The sequence below is a fragment of the Oreochromis niloticus genome, linkage group LG7 (genome assembly GCF_001858045.2).
Source record: "Oreochromis niloticus isolate F11D_XX linkage group LG7, O_niloticus_UMD_NMBU, whole genome shotgun sequence".
Lineage (NCBI taxonomy): Eukaryota > Metazoa > Chordata > Actinopteri > Cichliformes > Cichlidae > Oreochromis > Oreochromis niloticus.
The window spans coordinates 61,135,982-61,158,044 of NC_031972.2; the positions used below are offsets into that span (position 1 = coordinate 61,135,982).

General features: G+C 44.1%; 1 protein-coding gene across 1 annotated transcript in view; it reads left to right on the top strand.

The window, feature by feature from the left end:
- hipk2 (homeodomain interacting protein kinase 2) overlaps window positions 1-22,063 on the top strand; it is a 66,723-nt gene that overhangs the window by 12,440 nt on the left and 32,220 nt on the right. Inside the window, 1 exon segment of the mRNA XM_003447065.5 lies at window positions 3,056-4,235. Coding sequence (XP_003447113.3) covers window positions 3,056-4,235 — 1,180 coding nt within the window.

The window sequence follows — 22,063 nt, forward strand, 5'->3', positions numbered from 1 at the left end:
TCTATTCTTCTCCCCTCCCTTTCAGTCCATCTCTCACCCTCACATGGCATGCAGAACGACCCTGATACTCCCAAAAAGAAGATTAACAAACCCCTGACAGAGAAGTAATCTCTCTGAAAACATTGACTATTACCATTTCAACATGCTGCCTCTAAACAAGGGAAAATGCCTCTCTGGTATGCTTAATTGCAGTGTGCGGGACACACAGAGTTCCTTTAGGTATGTTAAATGGAAAGCCTCGGCTACTGAAGGCATTCCAGCATTGTAAATGTACAACAATGGACCTTTACTGTTCTTTGCTTGGCACAGAGTTCACAAATTTAGCTGAAGTTCAAGAGGACATTTTGAAGGGAAAGTCTTTTGACAGCGCTGTAGAGGACTTGGCTGTTCAGATTCTGAATCATAAATACTTTTAAACTTCATTCGAGGTGAAGACTGATTCATGAGGACTGGTGCTGCCTTTCCAATGAAGTATAATTGGTCACATTGTTTCCTGTGTATGTTGTCATGAGATAACATTCCAGCCATTTGACCTTTTATGTTTAGTTCATTTAATTACTTATCTGTTTTCTGCACAAGGCTCTTAAACTGTTGTTACTTTTAGCTTTAGCTGTGCCGAATATCTCGACAGACAAAGCTGAATTTCAAGAGTTTCCTGTACATTTCTAAAGATTTTTGTTGGCTATTTTTCAGAGCCCTTCCCCAATTTAGACAAACAGGCTTGGCCTTCAGTTCGTTGCACTGTGTCGGCAATGTTAAATGAACTCTTTGACCACAGGGTTCAAACTGACAGGGAGTCAATGAGTGACTAAGATCACGGTTCAGGAGGAATTTGTGTGATACAAATGCAAGAGCAACAAGCTCAATCTGGCCTTGTAAAACCTTGAACTATCCATAATCACGCTGGCAGATATGTAATGTTGGAATTTTCCATACGAGAAACAGGCTGGCTCTGTGTCCGTCCATCCATCTCTGTGCTCATCAGTCTGTGCCTGTGATTATCCTCTCAGGCTCTCAGTCACACACTGTTGACACTGCTCTGTGACGCAATGCATCATTCAAATTATTTTTAGCGTAAAGTCCAGGCACAGGAATTGGTAATCCAAGGAGTGACATCTGGCCTTCAGGGCTTATGTGATTAGCAGAGAGCCTTGGCCCTAATAGCCAAGCGGACGTTCTTCATTACCTGCAAGTCTGGACCTGAACTTACCAGGTGTGATCACTTAAACTACAAAAAAAAGTCTACACATTAATGATTTTTCAGAGAACATATGTGCTGATAATATGGCTAAGCCTCTAAATAACTGCTACACGGAGGTGCTATCTGCTACTGTGCAACACTTGCCAAGCTTACAGCGAGCACTGTAATGTGCACTCTGCCTTCAATCCTGCCGCATTAGGGCTAAGACCAGATGAACAAAGAGATAACTAGTAAGTCCAAGCAAGGCCAGAGGAGAACCTAAAAAAGAAAACAAAAAACCCCACAAAAGCAGGAGGAAGAGAGGTCATGAGAGTTAAAATAAACAAATGAAGCAAAGTATAGTGGAGGGCTGCCAGCATCCTACTGAATTAATCATCATCATCACTGAAAGGAGCTAATAATGACAAAGTGACCAGTCATGTCCTCTCCTCTGTGCTTTCTGTCCGCAGAACATAGTCCACAATTATAGAAGTCATCCCATTTTGGAGGGAGTGTGGTCCTTTAATTATCTTTGAACACAGCAAAACTTTCCAGCTTCCAAGATGTCTATTAAACACACAAAGCAGCAATTTTTCCAGCAGTAAACAACGTTTAAGGGTTGCTAGTGTTGTGTGCATGTTGTGACGGTAATAATCTTGGAATCGTGCATCAGTTGATCAGCAGTGGCCTAATTGTGCGTGCACGCACGTGCGCGCGCGCGTGTGTGTGTGTGGGCGTTGGCAAGGCCAGGTGGAAGCTCTTAGTTTGTTAGCAGTAAACTAATTTTGGCTTTACTGGAAACTATTTAAACATATCATTAGTACAAGTCTCATATAATCTTGTGCTGTAATAATCATTTTGATGCTACAAACAAGCCTGTTTGCAAAAAGAGATAAAGAAAGGAACTATTTTTGGGCAGTTGTTTGCTTGGAGAAGCTTTTGCTTATTCTGAGGCAGCTTGTTCCCAGGAGTTCAGAGCACAGCCTCGCTGCAGTTTTGCTTTTGTTTTGTTGTCTTCAGGATCTGTGGTTGAGAGGGAGTTGAGTCCCTCTCGCTCCTGTTTTCATAGTTACTTGAGCAGAATTTCTTCCACTACCTTCCCTAAAGTGAGTAATTGTGTACCAGTAAGTGGCAGGGCTGGGCTGAGTGGTGGGGAAGGAAATTGCAATCATTCTCTTACACTTTTTGTGCTCCTATTTTTATATATGATTTCATACGGCTCCTCTGTCTCTGTGGAGTGTCCGATGAAAAGGGCATTCTTTTACTATTCACTGAGCCTATTTACTTTGCCGCAGATGGGAACAGTGGGGAAATGGCATTTCCTTTGCATGAACCAGTGGTTTGCATAAGCACTGCTCAATCTAAATCTGCTTATCTTTTGGCTAAACCATTTGGCATTTTTATGTTATATAACAAATATATTTAAAAGAAACCCTCCATTACTGTGCATTGCATTCAAAAACAATTTGCCTTCAGATTTAATGATCTAGGCTCGGATGTTTTACTACCAAGTGTTAGATAACAGCACTTCTGAGAAACAACTTGATGCCAAAGCGACAAATGCTTGATGACATTTTAATGGTTAATAAGTCTTTTCATCAGTGGGTTTAAATCTGTGGATCCATTTATTATAATGGATGATTATTTTATAAGTGTTCATTTACTGTGATGTTGAAAAGTTCAGTGGGTTTGCATGACGATGTATCAGCATATATGTATGCTTGGTGTTTTAATGACCTGCTCTGACCCAAGCTGTCTTTATTTAAAGCTTCTTGCTACCACTCATGTTGCAGGCACTCTCATATTCCTAACCTCTCACTTTCATCCCCCTCCTGTCTTTCTTGCTCCTCCCCCTCCGTTCCTCTCTTGTCACAGGTATGGCCTCGCAAGTGCAAGTGTTCTCCCCTCACACTCTCCAGTCAAGTGCCTTCTTTAGCGTGAAGAAACTGAAGGTGGAGCAAAGTTGTAACTGGGATATGACAGGGTACGGCACACACAGCAAAGTCTACAGCCACAACAGCAGCAAGAACGTGTCGGCCACCAGCGGCCCCCTAGGCATCAACAGCTCCCTGCAGGTCGCCAGCTCCACCCTGCCCTACGAGCAGGCTCTCGTCTTCCCAGCCACCGCGGGCCACATTGTGGTCGCCTCAGCCAGCAGCACTTCGGGGGCTGTGGGGTCTCTGCTGGGTGGTGGGGGTGGAGGCAGCAGCAGCAACAGTAGCGGTGGTGGAAGTGGCGGAGGTGGCAGTGGTGTGGGTGGTGGAGTTGGTGTTCACAACCTGACGCGCCGCAGCACAGTCAGTCTCCTAGACACCTATCAGCGATGTGGGCTTAAACGCAAGAGCGAAGAGCTTGACAACAACAGCAGCGTGCAGATCATTGAGGAGCACGGCCCACCGATGATCCAGAACGGAGCGGCCAGTGGAGCCACGGTGGCTACGGTGGCCACAGCCACCTCCACAGCAACATCCAAGAACAGCGGCTCCAACAACGAGGGCGACTACCAGCTGGTGCAGCATGAGGTGCTCTGCTCCATGACCAACACCTACGAAGTCTTGGAGTTCTTGGGACGAGGAACCTTCGGGCAGGTGGTCAAATGCTGGAAGAGGGGCACAAACGAGATAGTGGCAATCAAGATCTTAAAAAACCACCCATCGTATGCACGGCAGGGTCAGATCGAGGTCAGCATCCTGGCACGTCTCAGCACGGAGAGCGCAGATGACTACAACTTTGTGAGGGCCTACGAGTGCTTCCAGCACAAGAACCACACGTGCCTGGTATTTGAGATGTTGGAGCAGAACCTGTACGACTTCCTCAAGCAGAACAAGTTCAGCCCTCTGCCTCTCAAATACATCAGACCGGTGCTGCAGCAAGTGGCCACAGCGCTAATGAAACTGAAGAGCCTAGGACTGATACATGCTGATTTGAAGCCAGAGAACATCATGCTGGTGGACCCATCCCGACAGCCCTACAGGGTCAAAGTCATCGACTTTGGCTCAGCCAGCCATGTGTCCAAAGCGGTCTGCTCCACTTATCTACAGTCCAGATACTACAGGTAAGAGATCGGGCTTCACTTACCTATTGTATGTATGACTGCAGATACAAAGCGCTTCTTTCTGTTTGTTCATGATTGTTCTTTATTTGGCCAAACATCCAGATCCGTTGCAAACCCTCTGAGTTACCCCTGAAGATTTCTCTTTGTACCATTATTTTTGTTGTACGTATTTACCCCCCTAGTTAAATTTCTCCGACAGAAGACAGGGTAATAAAACTCAAAGGCTTACTGAGAAGAAAAAACAAAAAAGGGTGAGGGCAGGACAAAACAACACCAACCATGCTTTAGTGTTACTTTGATGAATAGAGAAGACCTGCTGAGACTCTAGGAAAGACATAAGAAACCACAGAGCATATCTAAAGCCATTTCACTGTTTGGTGCCATTGAGAATTTTGTGGGAAGCAAGGTTTTCCTTTTTTTGTTTGTTTGTTTGTTTGTTTGTTTTTCACAGAGAGAATTTGAAAGACGAGCCACAATCATGTGACGTAGCAGTCTATCCCCAAGTTTCAATTCACCCCTCTACTGCCCAGGCCCTCAGACCCATAGCCCCCCATCACCGTAGCTGGCTTCCATTTCCCCCAGGATAGAGATGAGGGTCAGCTGGAGTTCTCCTGTAATATGTGCTTGTAATCCACACCAGTGGGCCCTGCATTAGAACCAGATGACTCTCTCTGGGCAGCATTTCTTTCTTCTCTCAGTACTTTTGAAAAAATAATTTTTACCCATAGTAAATAATGTGATTGGGTTTTAGCAGAGCCTGAATCGTGCGTGGAGTCAAACAGTTTTCTTGTCTGTACAGAGAGAAGCTTTGTTGGGGCTCAGGAAGACGAACAGGTGTGTGTGTCAGCTATGGTACCACACAGACCCACACAGAGATCTCACACACAGGTGGTAGCTTTACAACTGTGCATAGTGCAGATTCTGTTGGGAGAAGTTTGTGGTCTCCACTGAGTGGATTCTGTTGATAGAAGAGCTTGCTTTTGTTATCTTTACAGTTTATCGCTGGGTTTTTAAATGTGTTACAGAGAAGATCATTGTTTCCTGTTGAAAGATGGCAAAGGTTGCAAATGAACAGACATGGGATTCAGACTTTGTGTATCTACAGCATTAAATCATTTTGGCACATTTGACAAGTCTATTATTTTAAATGACCTATAGTTTTTGTTGTTATTCTTTCTGCTTAACTGACTTTTAAAACAACATATATTACATTAAGATCCCTACGTGGGAATTGTGTTGCTCATGCCAGCAAGGCAGTGCTGCTATATCGGTTTAAGTAACTCATCCTGGAGTAAACACCACTGTTAGCCTGTTGTTGCTCCTTGCTGTAGGTCAACAAGGAGGTTATAAAATGCTCCTGTTTGTTTTCTTGGGTGTAAAGAGTGCAGGTGAGTAAAGAGATCATCCTTTCGTACACTCTTAGCAGCAGAAAAGGGGAAAGAAAGTCTCATGTTGATCAGAGAATTATCCGTCAAACACCTAGAGCGGGTACTTGGTGACCCTGGTGTAAAGCTCTGGGAGGGAATAAGGTGTCACGGGGATTTCTCTACGTCGTAATGACTGTTTTAATAATATGTGTGCTTTACCAGAACTGATTGTGGGAAATCAGGCAAGTCTTTCAATCTAATTCAAAAAATGAGCTCATGGGAAATGAACACTAGGGGTGTTTTAACATTGTATGCATTTTGGACCGCAAACAAACTTTGGCTGCGGGTAGAGTTCAGAGTGAGTTCAAAAGCTTAGTGGCGAACATCAAACCATCTTTGATGAGGAGATAGCAAGGCCGTTTCTGTTGCCTGCACCTTTAGAGGGTGGAGATTACACACAGGTGTGCTTTCACGGCTCCAGAAAGCTGGCTCAGTATCACACAATAGTAACCACATCCTTGTGTTGTATTCTTTGATTTCAATAAAACGTGTATTTGTTTTTCTTATTTGTCTCATTTTCAGTCTTTTTATATGGATGAGACTGTAAAAAAAGGAATTCTACGAATTCTATAGACGTCCAAAGTCGCTGATATCTGCTTCCGTCCACTAATTTATTAGTGGACGGTATTTATTATTGTGCTATCTACTGTGCTATCTACTGTACAATATAAAGCGCCTTGAGGCGACTTTTGTTGTGATTTGGCGCTATATAAATAAAATTGAATTGAATTGAATTGAATTGAATTGAATTGAATTAATTTCATAAACCTCACATACAGCTGTTTGCGTTTTGGACGTCACCGATATTGTTTGCTGTTGACGTTACATGTGCTATAACAACCTTGCAAATGAGTTATGGATTTTCCACAAGGTTGACTTATGCAAATAAAATACCAGTATTCAAAGTAAACAAGAACAGCTCTCAGGGTTCCTAGAGTTTCAACTGCATTTGCTTCAGTGCTTAGCAAATACAGGGTCATGTCACTAAGCTCATCTATCCTTGTCAAAGAGGCCCATCTGCAGGACTCCTATACTTTTTAATACGGACAAGGCCCTTACGATTATGTATATTATGCAACAGCACAGTCTTTCTGTCCTTTTCTTAATGATTCTGTGGTCTTTACATCTTGATTACATCACCGCGTGACCTAATGCTGGTTATCCTCATTTCGTCTTCCTCCTCCTCTCCCCTGTTTCCTGTAGCTAATGATGTAACAGGTAAGCTGGCTAGTCAAGCTTACCCTGTGTCAGATAAAGGGATTATTGTGTTGTCCCAGCTGGGCATTTTTGCCCTGTTTATCTCTTCGGGTTAGGGCCATGAGATGGGTGGAATGCAGCAAGACATTATTAAAGTTTATGTAAAGTTTCCTGAGGCAGTTCAGCTGCTAGCAGCAGACCTCGTGATGACTGCTGGTAGAGAAAGGGAGGTGCGCACAGGGGCAGGGATTGGTGAAGACAAAAGTTCTTATCCTGCTTGATCTCCATAGAAATCTGTACTGCCTCTGTGTCTTTATGTAGTGTACAGGTGAAATCTGGTTACTCGCAGACTCACATCCGATGACGTTGTCATTGTTTAGGAATGCAGATAAACTCAAGTGTGACTGGGTAACAGAACTCGGGCCGCACGTAGACTAGAAACTAAAAATATTTTCTTTTACCAACAGATTCTGCAAGAACTGGAGCTGCTGTTTGGCTCTTATTTGTAATATTTTAAGATCAAGTCATGCAAATAATAGCCATGTTTTACATTTCTTGATTTTTTTTATACATAAGTTTTGGTATATGACTTAAAACCTGCTAAAAAATTCACTTATTCCACCAGTTTTACAGTAAAAATGAATAGAATTTTGTATGCTGTACGTTCTACGCTGTTAGTTCAGATAGTGCTCCAAATATTTGGTAGAAAGTAGTTCCAAAGACCACTTTTCGTAGTCTAATGCTCCACAAACAGAATTTTGGTTGGAAGGTGCAATCCCACAGAGATCATTTAAAAACCTGAGTAAGTAAAACCCAAAGCATCTGTTTTTATACATGTACCACAACAATTAACAAATTGATGTGTCTGAGACTTGGTTACATTTCATTTGACTTCTCTCCATACATTGTTTAGACATACTGAACACTTAGAGGAGCATGCAGTGAGCGGTTAGGTGGGTGGAGGCGAGAAATCTTTCTCCAGCTTCCTTTTCATTTCTTTTCTTTTCATTCTTATGCTCGTTTTTGCGTTTAACAAAATAGTGTAACACTTGAATACATTCACACACACACACACACAAAGGCTCTCTCTCTACACAGTGGATGTGTTACACCGACTTGCTCAAGTGCCACAAGACGGGGGTGCAGAAAAGGAGACCGAGTCATTTCCTCTAGTAATTAAAAATCTTAATATTAACAACCCAGAAGCCCGAAGCAGTATTGCACACGCTGCACGCATGTCAGAACCTCCCAGCTTGCACCTGTTATTTAAACGGCACACATTATAGAAGTCATACTTACACATGACAAATGAACACCATAGACTAAGGATCAGAGACTTAATATACAGTGCAGAGGTACAGAGGCCCGAGGAGTTAGCTTATTACACACTGTGAGTGAAAGGAAAATGAGTTAAGAGTGTCTGAGAAAGAGGAATGGGCTTGTTGATGCGACCAGTGATCTGAAGTGGCCAGGGTCTGTGTACTCTCAGTGTTATCAGTTTGAGGCTAAAGGCTTCTGGCAGAAGAGATCTTAATGCTTCCCAAATGGAAACTTGACTAAAAGCTCATATTATGTAACTCTCTGTGCTTTCTGTATTCATGCTGGCAGTAAAGCTAGGTACCGCTAATTCATAGTATCCACCGTGTTTATGTCTTGATGTTAATAACTCATTAAATATAGATCCGTCTCCATCACGGGTGGTGCAGTCTCTGCTGAGTTTAAGACGAGTCTCTGCCCCACCTGTCTGTCTATCTCTCTATCTGTTTTTAGCGTCACACAACCAGACAGACAGGACAGGCGTTCCAGCACATTTACCCTGCCTCCGTGCGAAACATCAAGGGGTGTTTTAATGAATGAGGTTGCTATTAGTTACTGTTCTATGAAGCGTGTGTTAAAGTGTACGTGTGTATGTGCCAGGGAGGGAGAGAAAACTAGGTAAATGGCAGGATCGGGTTGCTACGGAGGAAAAGACACATTGGAAAAAGAGGGAACGGCACATTAGCTTAGTGGTGGCGTTGCTGTTTGTAGCGCTGGTATTGCTTATGGGAAGATTCTTAAGAAAGTAAAAGTAAGGTAGAAGAGGGTTGAGGGACGGAGGAAGGTGGAGGGCCAGGTTGCAGAGGGCTGTTGTTTTGCATTCCTTGCCAATACCTGGAACAGTGCATTCTTTCCCCAAGCAGTGGCAGATTATTACTAATGCAAATGACTTTCATTAGCTTCAGCCTGACTGAGTGGCTGCTGAACACCGGTACTTCTTTTTGCTGACTTTTGAGTTGATGTATTTTTAGCTTCATGTGTGGAGCTTGTGACCAGTAAGGGCCAAGGCCAACCTTTTGTTGTTGACCGTGAATGCTGAAGTCATTAGTTATTATCAGGACTACTGGCCTGTGTATTCACCATGGTGCTTTTTATGACAGTCGTAACACCTTAGTATGCATGACAGAATCCTAATAACCTGCTTCTCATTTATAATTTGCCTCTGGGCAGCTCTTCCATGTGTCTCCACAGAGCAGTCAGGAAGCAGGAGACATGTAGCAGCTAAGCTAATTAACTACCAGTAGTCAAGCATATGGATTGGAACATATACAGTAGTCTGAAACCGACAGTCACTTTGGCAAATAATACATGGGAAATATTTAACTCTTGAAGAGGCATTTGATGATGGATACACCTATCTGTGTGTGCGTACGTACACACCTAGTGTGGGACCGAGTGTTTCTGTGATAAGACGGCGCTCTCTAAGTTTCTCCACATCGTTTTATCCTGGCTCCTTGTCTTTGTTCTCCCTCACAGTTCAATTTCCATACATTTCCCAGGATATTAAGCTGACGGAAATTAAGCTGCCTTGATAAAACACAGCAAGCCGCCCACTCAGACTCACTAAGGCTGCAATCTTGCTGTTCTATATTGATTGGCTTATTTGAAACACAGGATTTTTCCTCAACAAAGCTTTTGGGCTGTTTAGCAAATGATGGCACCGCACAAGTGGCAACTTATTCAACCTTACACGTGTGCGTAGCGTTGCTGTTAAAATCATGAAGTGGCAGCCCATTAAAATCGCCGGGTTTGTATGATTTTGTCTGCTGAACAACGGATTTTTCTTCTCATTTGAGTCTGAAAATCATTAACAGGACAGGTGAAATTTCTCACAGCAGCAGTCCTATATTAGTTTTCCTCTTTGCCACAGATTTGTCTGCCTTTTTTTTAATTTCCCGGATTCAAGCATCAGCGGGTTGGCAGGGTGATAGCTGCCATCAGCGTCTGACTGGCACGGGTGCCCCCGGGTCTAAATAAATCATGAGGCCTCCTGCTGATCCCCTCCCTCCACCATTCCTGTATGCCCACTATCCCTCCACAGGGAACTCCAGTAAGGGAGCAGCCCCCACCGCCGCATGGTGTCTTGGCTCCTTCCCACTCTCCTTCCCTTTCTCTTCTCTGCCACCTCCCCTCGCCTTCCCCTCCTTCAGCCCCACCCCCCCTCGCCTCTTCCATCCACTTGCATGAATATTTAAAAGCTAACACCACGATGGAAAATATGCAGCAAGGGCAATGAGACTTGTCAAAGAGAGAAAAAAAGCAAAATGTTCATTTTGGGACCCTGAATTTCCTAATTTAAGGCAGGCCATGTGATGAAATTCAAAGTGGTCTAATTACAGAGGGAGTGTGTTGTGAAGAGAGTCGAATAGAGAGAATTTCAACAACACACACTGAGAGAGTGATACAAGCAATAGCTGTCCAGCTGGGAAGAAGACTGGGAGTACTGGGGGGGTGGTCAGTGGGGACCAGCAGTTGGCTGTGTGTGTGTGTGTGTGGACTGATTGCCCCATGACAGAGAATGCCTGGTGTGCAGAGGCCCATGCAGGCTCCATAAAGTTTTCTACAGAACAAAACAGACACATTTGTTTTCTCAATTGCAGGAATTTGCTAATGTGCATATATGAGGGTAAATAGTTTGGCTAATTTTCTGGCAGGCAAATGGGCAGAGTTCTACATTACTTGTCGAGCCAGCTGGGGCCCCTGTATGGAGGGAAAATGAGGCTTTGATTAGCCCCACCCCACCATCTCCATATCAGTCTTTATTTTGTATCGTCCCTGGACAAACACAGTAATTTGATTTTCTCGTAACTACCATTTTAACACATTTATCTGCTTGCTTTTACGTCCCGCTTTTTCCTCCTGGTTTTACTGGTTTGAAAGAAGATGTTCGACCACAGCTCATATTCATGGTGACAGTTGTCGCTCTATAAAAACGTTGCTCTTTTTCATTGCAGATGGCAGAATTAAACAAGGCTCTGTTCTTACCACACAGGCTATTTTCAGCACCGCTCATAAAGTCATAAAGCAACATGCTATGTGACTTTTAGAGTCTGATTATTAACACTGCACTTTTACTGCTTTTATAACACTCTGAATAACAAGCAGTTAGGTTTGATGGGTAACATGGAAAAGTTTCCATGCTTTAGTTCTGAATGCATTTAACACAGTGATTGTTAACAGGAATTTTCTATCATTTATAAGACGTCCAATGCTCGACTCTCAGGAAAACAAATTTTTGATGTAGCCATCTGTTAGCAAACTTTTTTAGATATCAGAAGAAGAGCGTTTTGGCATAACTGACGTCAGCACTATAATCCCTTTTTGACCTTGTGTCACATGTGGATGTCCCCAGGGGTTCCTGAAGGTGAGCCAGAGGAGCTTTTCATAAAAATTGCTTTTTTGGAATATAAAGGCCGCTCTAGATTCTTTTGAAGCTCTATTCTTGTCATAAAATGGGTCTCAAGCAAATCCTATTTCACCCGAGCTTGATAAATAATTTAAAATGACTAATAGCGCCTTGTGACGGGGAATGTATCGCTGTGGTGTATCGGATTGCGGTGGTTTTGGCCTGAGGCGTAATTTGTTTGGAAAAATAATTACTCCTGTATTGGATCCTGGTTAAATATTAAAAGGGTTAGCATTAGGAATGGGGCGGCATCCAAGAATGTTTTGGTCGACTTCTGAGCAAACCCAGTGCTTTCGAGGCGTCTTGCAGACAGGCTGAAGTGGTGTGGATTTTATTGGTTAATTCAGAGTACTACATTGCTAAATTTCATAAAGAAGAGCATTGCAAACTAATGAACTTTCTCTGTGTGCTTAGCCACTAAGCTTTGAAGACTAATCCCAGCGTTTTATGAGCGAAGAGCGTCAGATTGTCTGTTGGGTTCAGCTGGTTATTGGGCGCACAAGCTGGGAGGCACCAAAAGAGCATTAGGATGCTATATATCAGCTCACGGAGGAAGGAAGTGTTCCAGTGAGGGTGCAGATAAAAAAAGAAACACTGTATAAAAAAAACTGGAAAAAAGGAAAGAAAAAAGAAAAACACCCAAAAGATCAAGAGAGGAAATTAATCAGTATAAATGTGAACAGTAGCTGCTCAAGCGTACAAGGCAATTTGGCCTGCGCATTGTGTATGTGAGTGGCTGATTAAACAGAGGATATGTTGTGTGCTGCTACACAGAACATGGTCCATGTTCCTCAAAGCACATAATGGATGTGCAGAATCAACTGATTTACAAAATACTATGAAGCTTTTTGCACGTACAGACACCTACACAGTAAACGCGTGCAGCGTGACACCAGGTGTGTTCCCAGTGGCGTTCGCTGAGCTGAGACAACACAACATCTCCGTGTGTATTATCAGCGTGAACTGGACATAACTCACATCACCCCTTTAAACACAGCAGGGACACCAGGGAGGCAGCAACACCACCACGCAGTCTTTCATTACAGCCAGAATCTATATATCATCAAACAGATGGCTTCTCTATAAACAAAGACTGTTGTCCTTGTACCCAGCGTAAGGGAGTTAGATGCTTTTTCTCCCCTCTGTGATGTTTCTTGGCCTTTTCATATTCACCCTCTTCTCTATCTACCATCGCTGCCAATCAGCCTTTTGAATACTGACCCATCAAGACGTGGACATAGCACCTCTGTGTGTGTGTGTGCATTGTCTGCAGCAATTTTTTAATGGTTGGTATGAGTCAAACAGACATCCACGTCCCAAGTTTTTCTAACAAAAAATTGCACTTTAATGAGATTATCAGTGTTTTTAAATTTTCAAAACCCTGAAAATTTCAGAAATATCTCCAAAAGTGCATGTAGTAGGGTTTCTGTGTATGCTTCCTACACAGAAATCAAAGCTCATTGCACTAGGCAGAGTTGTATTACGCAGATTGGTTGAGATGGAGCCCTCGATCCTGCGCAAGCTGCTTTCAACTCACAAATAAGTGTTATAGTCTGATATGAGTGGCAAATGCATTTAACTTAAATAATATGTCCTTGAAGCTCTTATGAAGGTATACACATCAAGCCTACCCCTTTTGTCCCGTGTTTTTGCTAAAATGAATGAAAAATTTTTTGCATGCATCATTTCTCGAGTTCTAAAAAGAGTCTCCCTGTTGCAGTAGTCGTCATGGCAACCAAGGCTCTTGTTCCAAAAATTGTCCGTTTGCCTCTGAATGTCCGACACCTGAACTAGACCAGGGATGTTTTGATCTTCCTGCCTGCCCCAACCGCCAGCTGTGTACTTTAGGGACAGGGAGGGCCCTTGAGCCACACTCTCATCTCGCTGCTATTGTTTGCCCAGGTGGGCCAGGACGCCCTATCTGTCTCTCCTTCTCCTCTCTTTTTCTATCACGTCCCCTCTCCATCGCTCTCTCACTTCTCTCTGTCTTTGTTCCACAGGGACCTGTGGTCCAACTGAAGCTCTCGGTTACACAAAGAAACCCAAATTGGCTTTCATCTGCAGCCTGTTACCAGCTGTGTACATTGTGCATTTGTGCTCTCTCTCTCTCTGTGCAGAAAAGTATAGATTTTACCCATGACATTGTTATTATTATTGGCTTTGAGTCATAGCTGCCCCTGCAGAAATGCTTGCCTCTCGTATAACTCCTTGTGATGTCTTATTAAAGTTTTGGCGCCCCCAATTTTGGGGTTTTGAAGGAAGTTTAAAATGCAAAAATAATTCTGTTTATAATAATTCCTCCATTGTGAGCCAATATAGCTCCTCTCTGCAAATCTGACCCAGTCATATTTATGCTTCACTTTCAGCGAGGCAGAAATCTCCCTGCAGACCATCTCGTTAATGGATAGACACGCAACAAAGGGAAAAGTGATTCAAACAATCACCCAGGATGTATTTTCACTATTTCTATTTTAGAATAACACCAGGCAGCTCTCTTTCACACACTGCTGTACACACATGCACACACAGAGTGCACTTCGCTAGAGTCAGTACTGACAATACTCATCGCTTTAAGTGTAACAAGACTTTTGCAGGAAAAATCATATAATTGCTCTCTCAGTCGCTGTCGTTGGTATGTCCGAATGAACGGCCATAGCAGTGATTGAACGCAGAGTAAACAGCGAGCTGTGTTCGAATCGCAGACAGAGGAAACCAGCAATGTCACGTGTCCCTTGTTAGAAAAGGGCCAAGCTCTTGGCATAACACATGTTGGTGCTCGAGGAGCACAAAATGCTCCAAAGACCCAAACCAGTCCTGTTATTCACAGTGTCACCATGGTGACAATGAGGTTTTGAGTCAGAAACAAAAATGTGTTTTTTAGGAGCACTCATTCCAAAAGTGTGTGTAAAGGAGAAGGAAAGACGGTCCGTTTAGTTTAACCAGGGTTTCAGCGCTGCCCAGGTCACAGCTGAGAAAACAGAACTTTCACGAGGGATGCGTACCCTTTCCTCCCTTTTCCCCTCTTTACCTGTTTTTACAACTTTCTGTCTGTCTTCAAACTACTTTAACCTTCCCCTCTCCCCTCTGGTGTCCTTCTTCTGTCCATCTTGAACCTCCTCTCTCCATTTCCTTTGTCCTGACCCTGCTCCCTTTTGCAGGTCTGCCTGGCATTTCAATCATGACATCTAGAACCCATAAAGAATCTCAAACCCTTGCAGATGTCCACAAGAGCAGGAAGCTTTAGTACACGCGCCAGTGCAATATTTATGCATGAAGTCTTTGCATGAACGTGTTTGAAAACACTCAAAAAGCCTGTGAGATGCTTTGAATTTCAAGAATTAAAAAGTGAATATCTGAATGTACAGCATGGTGTAGCACACAGAAGTATGAGTCTTTTCTTTCTTTTTGGCTCAGTAAACAGGTGGTTTAGGGAAAAGGAGGTCAGATACTTTATTTTGCCGTCTTTTGTTGTATATGCTAACAGGTGCACGCTCCACTGAAATATCTGTACCCACAAGCTTCACAGGCGCCCATGCTGCTGACGAAGTTCACTCTGCTGCTCTCGAATCAGTCAAAGGCAAGCGTTACCGCAGGAGGAGAGAGTTTAACAGACTCCTTGAGCTCATGTGCACGTCTTTGTGCTCGGCTCTTCTCTTTGAATCGTCAGTGCACACTGCAGCTCAAATCAATCATAACTACAGCACCTGTTCTAAAGAAATGCCAGCATCAGTTAAAAAGGCCGTCTGTTTGTTTGTCTGTCCTTCTGTCTGCCTGTTTTGTTTGCCTTTTCTTCCGGGAGCAGGGAGAAAAGGAAGAGAATGGATGACTAAGTGCAGTGAATCATAAATGATTTGCGGAGTTTATCAGTGCACAGGAGAGCCTCACAGAACGGCACCAGCTACCTGTCACATTTCTGTTCTTTCGCCTCGTTTTTTTCAAATGAAGAAAAGGTTCTCTTCTCTCTCTGCTTCACAATCTTTACAAAGTCTTGATTTATGAAAAGGAGCCATTTTGCGGGGCTAATTGCACAAAGCAGGCTGCCGGAGCACCTGACGACAAGTAATAACAGTCCTGGAAGATATAAAACCGATGAAGGACGGACCCTGAATCAAGGCAAATCTTTGGTCATGAATGTTGAGTAGATGGTAACGTGGATTCTGCTCTCAACTCGTGAGTCCAGTTGGTTTATTTTACATCACATGGGGTCTACAGGGTAGAACAATACACAACGAGTTATAGATTATTTCTGCCCAAAACATAGGAAAGGAACTGCGTTTGCTGGACAGCAGCATGCCCCAGCACCATTCCCGCCTCTTTTCCCATTGTTAAGCTGGATGTGTGGAGTGCTATTTGCATTACAAGGTTCCTGCGGAGCAGAATAAAACGCAGACAGAGCTGTGAGCAAAACGAACACTCTCAGGGTGGCCCTGTGCTAATTGCGACCGGGGTGCATTTACTGATTATAGTTAAGTGGTCCAAAATGGTCCCCTGCTTTCTGTTACATTGACCCACTCCCTCTCCTGGTGGACGTTGTCAATAGCAGGCTTGTTGAGATGCCTTTCCACTGAGGGAAGAAAACAAGGTCCAATCGTGCCTGTCTCCTTGCTTCATCTCCCAAAGCAGATGGGGGAGGGTGAGGGGAGGTTGCTGGGTTCAGAGGGAGAAAGTGCTGATTTTCAATCAGAGTTTAGAACAAGGTGATCAAAGAAGGGGGAATCTCATGAGGCTACTGGACGAATCACGTCCAAATACCAAAATGATTCTGCAGCAGCGGCTAAAATAATCTTACTTAAATGTGAGCAATTACTGAAAAATCAGGGTTTTAAATTTTATGTATCTTTTGTCTTTTTGTGACCATATGTGCAGCTCATTACTATTCACGTTGCCTGCAATAAGATGCAAGTGTGGTCAAATGGAAATTAATGGAATGCAAAGTGAAATGTAAATGTTGCTGCAAAGGGAGGCAAGCTGAACATTGGTGAAAGATCCTGGATGGCTGCATGCATAGACGGGACTATGCCAGTGTTTTGCATTCCTCGTCTTCCCTGTTGCCTGCGTCGTAACAGGAGGCCCCGCAGTGGGAGAGCAGGCTTGGGGTGATATAACAGCCACTGGATCACACAGCCTTTGATCTCCCTCCTGGGTTTCTCTGTGTCCATGGGATAGTCTTTAGGCCTACTGATGAGGAGGTGGGAATCTTACAGCACCTCCAGTGCTGGCTCACTAGCAGTTTTATCTGCACGTCTTCAGCCTGAATGTCACTTGGCTATGTCTGCGTGGTATTGGTGAACTTGTCTTCGTTTTTAATTATTCACATGCATAAATATAGGATACTGCAACAGTCCAAATTCATTCCCCATCTCTCGATTGCTTTCCTTCGTACCACGGGCTGACCGCAACAAAAAGAAACTTTGAACCTAAACCAGAAAAACATTTATCTCTTTCAGTCTTACAGCTGCTCTGGTACTTTACATAACCCCAACACAGTGATGTAATTCTCTTCCTCTGAATGCTGGTGTCAGAAACAGAGCTTTGTCCCTCTTGCTGTTCAGTCTGCCCCTGTGCCATAATCTCTCTCATGCCTGGCTTGATCTGATCCATTTTATGCAATTAAGTGATGTCACCCTTTTGGATTGCTAGCAAAGACTATATCACTGCAGCCCTAATTTCCCTAAAAGTAACAAATCCTCGAGGACCTGCGGTTTATTAAGGCTGTTATTTACATAGCTTACAGTTATATGAGGGGAGATATTAAAAGTCAGAAAATAACAAGCTCCATTACATAAACACGGAGAAGTGGGGTAGAAAAAAAGTTGCTTTTATTATTGGAGCTAGCAGAAGTACAACATGCCAATTAGCGAGTTTTTTTTATGAGTTTGGCTTGCTGACATGAAGGGATTTGTTTGTGTGCATGTGTGTGCATGGCCTTGTGTAGAAAAAGAGGTTAGCCTTGTGTGACTAATAACACACAACCTGTGCTTTTTGAGCCCAAATACTAACAAGACCACATAGCAACCAGAGAAAAAAACTCCTGTGTTAGCTGGGTGGGATTTCTTTTGTTTGTGTGTGTGCCTTGCTGTTTGCACTTCTGTATGCACATCTGTGTGTACACGCACAAACAAACATTCAACTGTTCTGGACGATTACATTTCCAGGGCACGGTCAGTCGATTGTATAAGTCCATGCATCCATAATGTCTAAGGGAAGGGAACGCTTTCTGGCAAATGAATGCACCTGACCTACAAACAGACAGGGATCTGCTAAGTGCAGACAGACCAACGGGAGGACAGACAGACGGACTGTAAAGTTAGCCGATTGGTAAGAAACAGACAGTAAGACCTACAGACAGATAGAGGGCACAGTCTGGCTGCAGGGAGAGATGGGCCTTTTGAATGAGCATTTAGGTTAGACAGACTGGGTGTCAGGCTTTGCCCTCAGACATATATCAAACATGGAACCAGCCATCCAGGACACATCACATAGCTCGAGGCCCTGATGTTGGTCCTCCTTACTGGGGCAGGCTCTCTGTCTCCCTCCCCTCATGGGGGAGAGGTTGTGTTTTGTTTATTGCCCATAACACACAACATACAAAGTATTTACAGACTTGAAGCACAGGCACACCATTGGGTCTGTTCTCATTTCATAGCTGGCGCGACATTTTGGCAAACGTGTGAAGGGAAATGAGCTTCGGTTTGTGTTTTCTGTGTCCCGTTCACCATTCGTGATGATAATGAGGGCGAAAAAGGCCAGAGGAGAGGGGTGGGGTCAGTATGCTAATAGTGGGTGTACATTTTGATGCTCCACTACCAGCATGGAGTGGTTTGGAGATATGGGCTATCATTCTCCTCCTCCTTTCCCCTCATTATCCCCTCGCGTCTTTCTCTATCTCTGTCCTCCCCCATCTCATGCTTACTGCTCTCATCCCTCTCTATGCCCTTCACCCCCCCACTCCCCCCACCTCCCACATGCACACACACATACACTCATACTCCATCTCCCTCATGGTACTCCTCTTCTCCACCCCCCAAAATGCCCCTCTCCTGAATATGAGATACATTTGCTTTCCTCCACCGGGGTGCAAGAGTGGGACGCGTGGCGTGCAAACTGCTGATGTGTTGGTTTCTGGGTAATTATAACATCCCTCAGTCTCCAAGAAAACTCTAAACTAATGTTTAATTTTCCTCTCCTGCTCAAAGGAAGCCCTCCTTTGTTATTGCCGTGGCAATTAGCTGAAGCCAAGGCCTAGGCATTTCCTGTGATTGTTGTGATTTGCATAGAGAGCGAATCAGAGAGAGTATCAAGACCCTATAGTACCTCTTTTTCCTCACCGCCGTATATACAGCCGCCCATTCCTGCCTTCCAATTGCTTTCCTTTGCTTCCCTCCTCTCCATCTGTCCCTCTCGCTGCACTGCGTTTCCATCACTGGCCCAGCACCTGACACGCCAACCCTGGTGTCTAATACCTCGGTACAGTGTGACTGATTGGGAGGAATTGACTAACTGGAGGGCACAACACAGTGATTGTCTTTTTCTTCTCCAAAATGAAAGAGGCATCGGGTCACGTGTCTCTTTCCTTCTCGATCCCTAATGGTCAACCTCCAGCTTCAGCCAGCAGCTTCTAATTAACTGCCTGTTAGTAATGTAGCTGGTGGCATCCCTCTGAGGATGGCACTAATGGAAGTTGTTAATTGATGGTATAAACATACTGCCTGTACGGTAGATGAAGATGTCACACCGCATATACGAGCCGGCCAGCTACGTGCATACAGGACACATGCACACATTTGAAATTTGGTGCAGCGGCATGGAGGCTTGCGTGTAGTTAATAGGTTTATCAGTCAAAAAGTAAACAGCTAGATGTCAGTGACCCTGCTGTTTTTAAATCCTGAGCGGTACCATTTACTAGTATTACTGCATCATGGCAGCTATTGGTTTTTTCTGATCTGGTCAGATAAGAAATAGATCCATCCTGACTGTTTAATTTCAGGGTGAATGCTGCTGCCATGCTTTACAGCACGGGTCACTGCTCCGAATAATTCAGACTTGGTTTGTGTTTCTGTATTAGTAACGATGCCACAGTTATGGTTACCAAGTATTTTTATTTCTGTGGAGTTTAGTAGCTGAAAACTGTTCTTAATGAACTACAATATTTTGGTTAATTTCAATAAAAGCCCCCACCCTCACCTACCTCCACCCCTTTGCAGCTTTGCTGAGCTTTAGTTTCATTAGAGTACCTGAATGAATTTGCATTGCTTTATCAGCACCTGCCTCTGTGTCTATTCTTACTATAATAGTACCACTGTGTGATATGATATGCACATTTCCTACACCACTTCTCTCATAGGCTCTCATCAGATTATTAGAACTGGTATTTTCCCTTTTGTGGGTTTAATGCTGAGAGCTGTGGCTTCAGGGAGCCTATTTAGTGATGAGAGCGATAGAAAGAACAAATGAGAGAAAGAGGGGTAGGCAGAGAACTAATGGTGAGATTGAGGGTAAGCTGCAGGGTCTGTTAAACCTGAGGAGTGGCTAATCCATGAGACGGCACTCTGCGCTCATCTGCTCTGGCCTGGTGTGGCATGGTCGACAAGCAGGCACATCCAGGAACCCAAAAGTCAAACATAAATCTCCCGATCTATATTTCAAAGCTGAGAGTAGTGAGGAATTCGGTAATGAGCTCCCATCTTCCTTTTGGTAGCAGAAGACTCTCTTTGTGGAACTAATTGAAAGTGGCATGTGGAGCAACGGGAGCTCTTTAGGGGCTGCGCTGTGTTTCAAGGGATGTGGAAAGATAAGCCTGCATGCCGCTGTGGCTTTTGTGTCACAGGTCTGAAATAAACAGGTCTCTTAGAGGAGGAGTGATGCACTTTATGGCTATCAGTGTGTGTGTGTAGGGTGCGTTGTGTTTTTGTGCAATCGGGTTGTCCATTGCTTAAATTCCACCCCCTACATTCTGCATCTTTGCTCTTTCTCCTCTTAATAAATCTAGTTTTCTGTGTCAGCTCATCAGAGATGGGGTGTGTCTGTGTGCGTGTGTGTGCACACACATTTTCACAGACAACCAATTGTTATTTGGGCTCTCTGAGCACAGTGGAGGAGCAGCTCTGATGGGAGAGGGGCTTTCTTTATTACAGATATGGAAATGGCCCAAGACGTGTGCAGTTGCACTGATATACTGCCTGGCATTTGGTGAAATAATGAAATGTGCCGTGGCCCTGAGTATTTATGGACACATAAATAAGTTCACATATGAATGCAGACATGCAAATACTAACATGCATATTAGTGTACATCGTGAGTTGTCCGCATACATACGCATTGTTTGTTCGTTTGTGTCCAATTGCAGCCTTCTTAGCAATTTCCTTTTGTCGTTTTTTTTCTGTGAGCCTTCACAACAATTTATTACATTATAGGGTCACTTTCATATAATGACCATTGTTGCTGTTCACTGGCAAAAGCCTCACAGTCACAGATGTTATTAGATTATGTTTGGCGACGTGTCTTTTTACCTCCGATGCACCTGGAAAGAAACAGGAGCATCAAATGACATTCAGTAACAGCAAAACTTGAAAGGATCTCATTAATGTGCCAGCAGCTTTTTATCATCTTTATCCAGTGTTTGTGTGGCCTCGGTCACTTCTGTCTGACCTTGTCATGTTTCCTGCGAGTTTGCTGATGGAACCAAAAGTAGGACAGTTTTATCCTGCAGCTCAGTTTTAAGTTCTGAGGCAGGGGTGAGAGCAGGATAGGGTCTGTTTTGGGGTGACCATGAGGAGAGAGGAAAGGGTGGAGATGGTGAAAGTCTGCCAGGGAGTTAGAAAACAGCCCAGTGCCCAGCTGTGAAGCTCCCCCGGGGGCTTTGGGAGGCTGTGGAATGCGGCTGATGTGATTCTGGTTTGTGCTGGAGATAGCAAAGGCCTGGGGCATGCAGCTGTGAGTCGTAATGTCTGGTAGAAGGGTGCGTGCATGCCCATACCATCTTCTTAAAAGGAAGGACACCGCAAGATTATTTGTGGATGTGTTCATGTCTTCGTTTCTCTGCGCATATGTCACCTCGCGGGCATGTTTGTATTTATATATGCAGTGTTTATGACCCTCTACTGGCCAACGCTGAGGCCCCATCTCTGGGAAATGCACAACAGTCAGACTCATTTCCTGTTTAAGGGTTCAGGTCACACTCTTGTGCCTCACTCACTGGAGACGTCTGGAATGTGAGACAGGACCAGATTACGACACGCTACCTCCCTCAAGGATTGGTTGGTTTGCCCGTCAGAGAGCAGCTTTGTTCCGAGAGAACATTTCAGGAGGAGACGACAGCTCGCTTTTGTTCTGGAGATTTCCTGTCCTGTCCTGGGCAAAGGGTTGGTTAAAGTGCACAGAGGAGGACCACTCCCTTGTCACTCCCTCCTTTTTTCCCGCCACGCGAATCACCGCTGGTCATATTTCCAACCCACCGACCAATCGCAGCGCCTCATGTGTCT